The sequence below is a fragment of the Teleopsis dalmanni genome, chromosome X (assembly GCF_002237135.1).
Source record: "Teleopsis dalmanni isolate 2A chromosome X, ASM223713v2, whole genome shotgun sequence".
Classification (NCBI taxonomy): Eukaryota; Metazoa; Arthropoda; class Insecta; order Diptera; family Diopsidae; genus Teleopsis; species Teleopsis dalmanni.
Genome location: NC_051848.1, coordinates 35,209,316 through 35,218,063, shown reverse-complemented (window position 1 = coordinate 35,218,063; position 8,748 = coordinate 35,209,316). Strand labels below are relative to the sequence as shown.

The 8,748-nt window shown below is 31.4% G+C and overlaps 1 protein-coding gene across 1 annotated transcript; it reads left to right on the top strand.

Annotated features, from left to right (window-relative positions):
• Positions 1–487: 487 nt before the first annotated feature.
• Positions 488–1,002, top strand: LOC119661877. Its single transcript, XM_038071381.1, has one exon. The coding sequence runs from the start codon at positions 633–635 to the stop codon at positions 924–926; it is 294 nt and encodes a 97-aa protein (XP_037927309.1). The 5' UTR covers positions 488–632; the 3' UTR covers positions 927–1,002.
• The last annotated feature ends 7,746 nt before the right edge of the window (positions 1,003–8,748 follow it).

The following is an 8,748-nucleotide window of genomic DNA, read 5'->3' as shown; positions in this document are numbered from 1 at the left end:
CAGAGTTTTGTTACAATAATTATTAATCGGTAGTTTGTTAAGCTCAATTCATAGCAAGCGACATTTTCAATTTCAATTCCAATTAAATTAAATGGAAGAACTAAATTGAACAGATTGAATAATATGGTTTCGGAAAGGTTGTCACGCCCAAAAGCCTATTAACGGCAGACAGATGTGACCAAGCTTAAACGCTTTCCTCATAAAAAAGTGATGAATCTGACGTGCCTTGAATACGACTTGCAAATTCAAGTTACACAAACCCATACATCTGCGAAACCAGCAACTTTAGATACAAGCGAACACTTTCCAGTGACGGGTTAAATAAAAATTAAATACGTATTTTGTAAAAAAAATAAATAAAAATAAAAAATTACAAATACAACATTAAATCAGGCATACAAATCCAAAACAAAGTTTTGCAGCACGAACACGCCGAGCTTATAAACTGCGGTATCGCATGCCTTATAACAAACATTTCATTGTTGAACGCGCGCCAGTCAAGACTATTCATCGAGTCCATCGAGTCCATCGAGCGGTAACGGATTAAACATAAAAACTCATTACGTGCATTTCGATAACCATTTCGAAAGGAAATCTTTATTAATTGAAAATTCTCACCAAGCTTACAAACAATGAAAACAATTGCTTTATTGTGTTTATTAGGCGCCATTTTGGTTTCGGTACAAGGTCGCCCACAACGCGAGGGCGCTGCCTATACGAATGAAGCCATACGTCAGGCCCAACAGACCTTCCTTATACCAAAGGACGCACAAATACAGAACGTACAAGAGGGCATTGAATTGGGCGCATACGAACAAATTCCCGGCAATCAAAGAATAAATCTATTCGAAATTTTGGGTGATCAAGTGCCATCAGAAGTGATCAATAATTTGCAAGCGCAGGTGGATCAGATCGGTAGAAATTAAAACGGAATTAAATGAAATTTTGAAGAGCTAAATGTAGTATTCCGAAAATATTTAAATTAAATAATAATATTTACCGAAAATCGTAGTGTTGAAAAAAAAAAAAAATTAACTGGAATATAAAAACAATGAGAAGTAGAAAAGCAGAAGAAAAGAAGAAATCGAAAAAAAGAGAGTTATGAAGAAGTGTTATATCTAAATTTGTTAATTTAATATTTTTTTCAGTTTAATTTGTTGTTATTAATTTTAAGTTTTATAATAAAAAAAAAAAATTAAAATAAAAATTTATGTTTTTATAAATTTTTCATAAATTTCTTGTGTTTGATTAACTCGAAATTGAGCCGTATTAGGGTTAAGAGTTCGAAGCCCAGTGCGATGTGCTGTAGCTAAAGTTGTTATGCAAAAACCTTAGATGATGAAGCGCTCGTATGCAATTTCAGATGTTACGCAAGACAGTAGTGAGTGGCATGAAGTGAAAGATTATCCAATTTGGCTACTGAAAACACATTTAAAATGAAATGACTTTTTTGCATGTAACAGAGAAACAGGCTTCGACTAATCGTTCCAGTACGTTAACTCCATATGAGCTATGAAGTGTTGAAATCTGTGATGATGAGTTGTGATATTGACAGGAAAGTAAATAGCATACACAATTAACTCATTAACAGTTCATAATGAGATTTTTTTTTGCAAGAATAAGATATGCAATTCACCAATTCAATATTCATTTGCAATTTAATATATATTTAGACATTTCTTGATACTATATCACTGGTATATCATTGGAAAATTTGTGACTGGAGTAATATCATAATATATCACAATATCATAGTATCGCCCAACAGCCGATACTGCGGCCAGAAGAGTCCTATGGTACCAGTTTCACTATTGATTATAGCTTTGTTAATCAAGTCTAGAACTAAATCTAGAGAAGAGTTCTTAAACTGTTCTCTGATGACAGAAATTTCAAACGAAACAAATTTCTTCTGAGCGTTATCAATGATAGGCATTGCAAGAGATTATTATAATTAAGGTTTAAGATCAAAATCGCCCAACAGCCTGTACTGCGGCCAGAAGAGTCCTATTATACCAGTTTCACTATTGATTACACAAAGCCACTTATAGCTTTGTGAATAAAGTCTAGAACTAAACCTAGAGAAGAGTTTTGAAACTGTTCTGATGACAGAAGTTTCAAACGAAACAAATTTCTTCTGAGCATTATCAATACTAGGCATTGCAAGAGATTATTATTATTAAGGTTTAAGATCAAAATCGTCTAACAGCCGGTACTGCGGTCAGAAGAGTCCTATTATACCAGTTTCACTATTGATTACACAAAGCCCCTGAAAGCTTTGTCAATAAAGTCTAGCACTAAATCTAGGTTTATTTAATATGTCTTTCCTGCTCATCCATGAACAATCTGACAAGCTTTCAAAAAAATATGTACTGTCGTAAAAACCTATTTGTTCTAAAAGTCAGGTACGGGCATTCACAAAAAAATGATTCTGCAGTTTCTTCTTCCTGCTGGTTTCCACAACTTCGCATTGAAAGAGTTCCTGTAGGTTCCTGTACAGCATAGAATATTTGATCATATGTTTACAATATCATTGTAAGTATAAGTAACGTACAAACTGGTATGAGACTGCATTGACTAACTGAACTTATTCGACTGGAATGTACTGGACCACAGAACCTTTTTGTGGTCTAGGCAAAGAAACAAGCTGAAGAACTCCTAGAAGAGTATTTCATGGGTCATAAGAATTTAAGAGTAGGACTAGATATGCTCTATAATATTTTTTATAAAAGAAATTGAATTTGGAAAAACACTCTAAGGTGAATAAGGTGATGGCTTATATTCAATAGAAGAGCTTAATTAATTAAAAAACATTTCTGCGGTTATATTATTACCTATATATTATATATGTTATTATATTGTTACATATTATTAAAAATTATTTCTGCGATTATATTATTACGTGTATATAACACTACAATTAGTATAAATATTAATAAGAAGTGGTTAATATGCCACTATCATAGGATATATATACAGAGCGGTCTATGAGATCTATTGTATTATACCTGGAGAGAACATTCTAAACTTACTCAAGCCATCTGCATATCACATTATGATATGTGTCTTATAAACTTATTCTGTGTTCTTCCATTTCATCCTTGAAAGTTATCAATATCAGTTATCAATTTTAAAAACTACATAGTTTCAACATGACAGCATCTGCTACGGGATCAGTAGTTTTGTTTTGGGTTAAATTGATGATATGGATGTAGAATACAGGTGGTTTTATTAGGATGATGCCACAAGCTAAACAATATGTACTCTTTTGGTTGTGTTGTACGAGACGAGGTTGTGTTGTCTCAGTTATATAGTTTGACGCTTTGGTCATGTAAATTAGCTACCAATATTAGGTGCTATATCTCACGCCTCCGATTTTAGATATCGATTTTTTTTTTGTGAGGCTACGTAAAGAAATGTACTTAACATATGTGGCTACTTCTTAAACTTTTGACGCCAACGTTTTAAAAACAAACATCTATTGTCATGATAGAACTATTGCCCCCGACATAACGGCAGTTTAACAAAAGTGACCGTATTACAAAGGGTATTTCATATCTTAAAGCAGGATCAAGTGTATTTTATTCGAATTTACTTCTAGAACCACAAAATGGACTATCATTTGCTGAAGTGGTGGAAAAATTAAACACTCAGCGTTCAGTTCTATAAAAAAACGTTTAATTTTTTAAAATCTAATTTTTATCATAAATTGTACTATAAGAAAAAGTTAAGTTGTACATAAAAAAAATATTCAAAGACAATAATAGTAATAATAAATATTACATAAATTATAATTATAATAATATAACATCTAATAAACAAATTTGCTTGTATTTGGAAGTAGCGATCATGAATTTCAAGCTTCAAGTTTTTGCCATATAATTTGCCTCATTTTGCATTTCTCGAAGCAAACCTGGAACATTTTTTTCTAACGTTGGCTTTCACTATCGTTTGATATATTCCGCGGTCGCACGATTTATTTCCAATAGTTTGGCTTTTCGTTTTCTGGTTTCGCTATATCGTTATATCGTAATATCGTTGTTTCGTTTTTACTTTTTTGCTAGTGAAATTATTGGCTCCATTGCATACTAATTACGTACTACGAAATGTTAAGTTCATTCAAAAAAATTAGCTTGAGAAAAAAGGGTTCCACGCTAAAGCCGACAAACCATTCACCTCTTAACCGGTTTCTTCTATTCATACACTGAGAAAAATAAGTTGCTTCTATCATAAATTTAAAAAAATGATTAATTTTATTATTATAAACAGGAACTGTGACAGTTTGTTTCGATTAATTAATATTGCACAATTCTAAACGTCAATTAAATTAAAATATATTTTAATTTAATATTTTTCGAACTGAACGAATTCGAATTCGAGCAAGCGCATAGAACAAGCGCATGGTTTCGCTGCTTGTGAGTGGAAGAAAGTGCTCCGGTTAGAAAGGTGTTTGCATCGGTCTCTGCTGATGGAAAACGTGTGAGAGAATGCCAGCAACTTAGGTGGAAGGATTAGGTGACCAATAATATAAAAGCACTCGGTACTACCAACTGACTATAACAAGTAACTGATTGGGATGGTTGCATGAGGCTACTGGTAACAGCCAAGGGCGATTCACCAAGCCTGTGATAACCGACTAAGTAAGTAAGTGATATCGAATTAAAGCAGTTTTATCCATTTCACTTTTCGTTTATAGTTTTGATTTCTTGATGGAATTATAAAATAAGTTTTTATTCAGCTGTATAAACATTGAGCCTTGCATTTCTTTGTGTACGAAGTATTTGGTGTTCGGATTAAACTTGTGTTGTTTGTGCTATTATCTTATTTTGCTTTGTATTTTGTAGTTTATATTTTATATGTTCGCTATGTCTACGATAACTAATTCAGTGTTTAACCAGAGTTAAAGGCGCGAATAGATGGGTGCGCATATATTTGAGCTGCTCGAATATTGTAATACTCTCTCTCGTAGTAAACTAAATACATAATTGAAATAAATATAAAGTGGTGTATACAGCGTACGTTTAATAGTAATGTGTGTTTGACAAGCAAGACAGCTAGGTACTATAGTCAGAGGCTGGTGTGCACTACACCAAAATATACATCTGTTATGCTAGCTTTAGGTTTCACTATATATACTTCGATTTGTATACATTTTAGCATAGTCAGCTATAAGTTTTTGATGTTTATTTCACAACATCAACAAATCTCACTATCTAAGAAATCCATCACATTTAACTGATACCGCACGTTGCAGTTACATGCAAAATAATCGCAAGGAATAGAATTTTTAGGTCCATCCTGCTAAGCGAAAGTTTCTTAACAGGCAGTGATTTTGCTGAAATGGGAACTTACTTTGCTTAACGTTGAATTGACATGAACTATGAACGTATGTATTTGTTTTTGCGGCCTTCAAATCTGTACAGTGATTGGTGTTGCCCTGCGATCGTATCTAGTCTAGAAAGCCCTGGTGTAGATCAAGTGAATTAATGTACTACCGTATTTGAAGACATTCTTCCAATTGTAGATATCCTCAAAGCTTGGTGCTGTTATGCTTTGCGCGCTATCCATATTGGCTTTTATTTCTCTTGGCATTAAACTTTTTATATAGTTATATCTGTGATAGTTATACAGTTGATCCGTGATCCATTAATTTTTCCGATTTGCTAAAAATATACAGATCGTCCAATTAAATTGTTTACAGAAATAAATTTGTCCAAATTTCGATAAAAAAATATTGACAGAAGGTACTTGTTAAAGAGTAATGTGACAATATGCTCTGTGGCAATATATCGTGTCTAGTGTATTTTTGATATCTGCTGTGTATAATAGGTGCATTTACCTATTATTTAATATACTTACATTAGCGTTTAAGTATAGATCTTTTTGAAATAAAGTTGTACATACCCTTAACTGGTTATTTGAATGGGTTCATAATGTTTTGATGGTCCATAACAATAACGATTTTATATTTTATAAAGCTTAGTTAACATTTCTTGTCTTCGAACGTGAAAATTATATATATTATGTATTATATTATTATATAGTTTATATATTAAGACACACAAATGTAATTAGAACCAGTTCTTCTATTGTGTCAAAAATATGTAAATATGATGGCTGACATTTCTATTTAAACAACCCATTAGAATTAAGATTATATTAAAACCGACAAATTACCATGCCATACCATATAGTATTTTTATAATAATATTTATGTATAATTCGAAAAATGCTTGTAATTAGCATAGCTAATATAGTTTATTTAAATAGTGAAACAATTATTAAATTAAATTGTTTTATTTAAAGTAATACAATAATACACCCATCTCACTGACTTATATGTGTATTTCTCATAAGTTTCGTGATTATTCAATGACTGATCTAAGATTTGCGTACCGCCCTGTGCGGTTAGTGATTACTATGAGATTAGATACTGCTAAGTAGGGCAACCTGTCAGTTTTCGCATATAGCTTCAGGGCTCTATCGTATTTTGTAATCATTTTGTAATCAATTCCTATATATACAATATATTTTTGTCGATACCAATTCTAATTTTAAAAGGAATTTTTATATCCAAAAAATTACAAATACCTTTTTGTTGTAATAGATGCTTTCATTAAGTTCATATAAATATATCCCTTGAAATCCAGTTCAGCAAATGTTCGACAATGCTTTGAAGAAGAAATATTAAACACAAAAAAAAAAAATGTCGAGAAAAATCGACATGGGTTGCACCGGCAAGCCAAAGAAGAAATTCTAGAGACCTATTAATTGGTAATCAATATAGTCTAAAAATAAATAAATCCGCTGATTTAGGCTATAATTCGATAGCCTGTAGATGGCTATATATAATATCACTTTTATATGATTCTCGTCGAAATGGTTTTCTCGACATAAAATATATATTTCGTAAAATTTTGGTTAATAATAATTCTCCAGAACTTATCAAGCTTATGTTAAGGTATGTACTAAAATTGGTAATTAATGATTTCTAATATGTAAAAAAGTAGACCTTGACAGAAGATAGCTGGAGTAAAACAGATGTATAACACAAAGATGAAGAATAAGGTTAATCACCTGCAGCAGCTGGGGGGCCTGGACGTAGGTCACGCCGATGGAAGTCTTAAATGACTAATAGAGACCCTACCTCGAAGTAATACTAACGTAGTCCCGGGGCAGGACAAGGTCTCTAGGAATGAGGGGTAGTTGGTTTAGCCCGTGCGAGTTGGACACTCACTTTTCGGGCCGTCGGATTGTGGTCAGTGCGTAAGCATTCCACTTCTCCTTGCCGCAAAAACACAAAAAAAAAAAAAAGGATATGTAAAAAACTCGAATTTGGTTTCGTGGTGAAACAAAATTTTTTATAAATTTTCGAAATACAATTGTGGAGTTAACATTATTGGTCCTGTTTCTAGATCCAATGTAGAGCTCGTTGAGTTTAGTTGTAAGAACCTACAAAGTGTTTTTCATGTAGAAACTAAATAATTGTTCCAACTTAGATAGGGCTGGGTATCAGCTCTATTGTTACAGCCATAGCAATAATTTTTACTGCTTGCTCTGTGTATTATGATTATTATTATCTTTTTTTTAAGAAATCTTATATGATATACAAACAGATTTTTATGTCATTTAATTCGGTTTCAGGTAGTTTTTCATATTGAATGTTTAATCTTATTCTTAAATAACTACAAAATTTTAATATTTCTAGCTTTTTACAATTAAGAGTTAATGTGTCCTCTCTTTCTTTCCTTCCGTTGGTTTCTTTTACATATATTATTTTGGATTTTTAGTTATTTCTCTGTAAGCTCAGGATTTGATTGTTAAATATCCTCTTAAATGTTTCTATATCGTCCACAAGCAATACTTAAACATTTGTGAATATTCGTTCGATTTTTTTACGTAGTCTAGGAGTAGTCTGGGAGTATGAATATATTAAAATTTTTGCAGCACTGATAGAAATAAGGTCCTTAATTGTAAAATAGAGTTTCAGTACTAATGACTATAATTAGCATTCAAGTTCTACTTGAATCCAAAATTGTTGACCACCTAATGTCTATTCCTGCTAATCACGCATTTAAAGATAAGCCAATCAACATCATCTACTAAATCCATACAATCAATAACATCGTTAATCTTTATAATTCTGTTCCAGTATTAGTTTTAACTTAATAAATTAATGTTTAATGTTATTAGAAATATTAAATAAAATATTAAAAATAATTTAATTAATTTTATGAAATTATTAAACAATAATTAATATTTTTAATTATTTAATTAAGAATTGGGCAGTATTGATGGTTAGTGATTTATGGCTAGATGGAATGCTTTTGGTTTTTGTATCTTAAACATTTAACATTATTATTATTTTTTAAAAGAAATAATTTCATTTGAAAATAATATTTAAATTGCAAATATATATCGTTTAAAAATAAATTGAAGTCTTATCACACAAAGCTATTTGAAAACTACGTACCTCAAGTATTTTAATGTGAATTTTTTCCTCATGTCTTCAACTCTATCTAGTATACGTGGTTATTGCTCCACATTTATTTTTATTTATTTGCTTTATTTTATTTCAACAATCACCATTTACAGATACTTTTTCTTTAAAAACTCAACTTTTTTCATATTCATATTTGTTGTGCCGCCGTACTTACATGCAGCGGTCGCATTTCTGGGGAACCAGTGGAATTATCGTCTAGGTTTTTATCTATATTTCATTTGTTGTTATTATGTCTGATGTTCCACTTG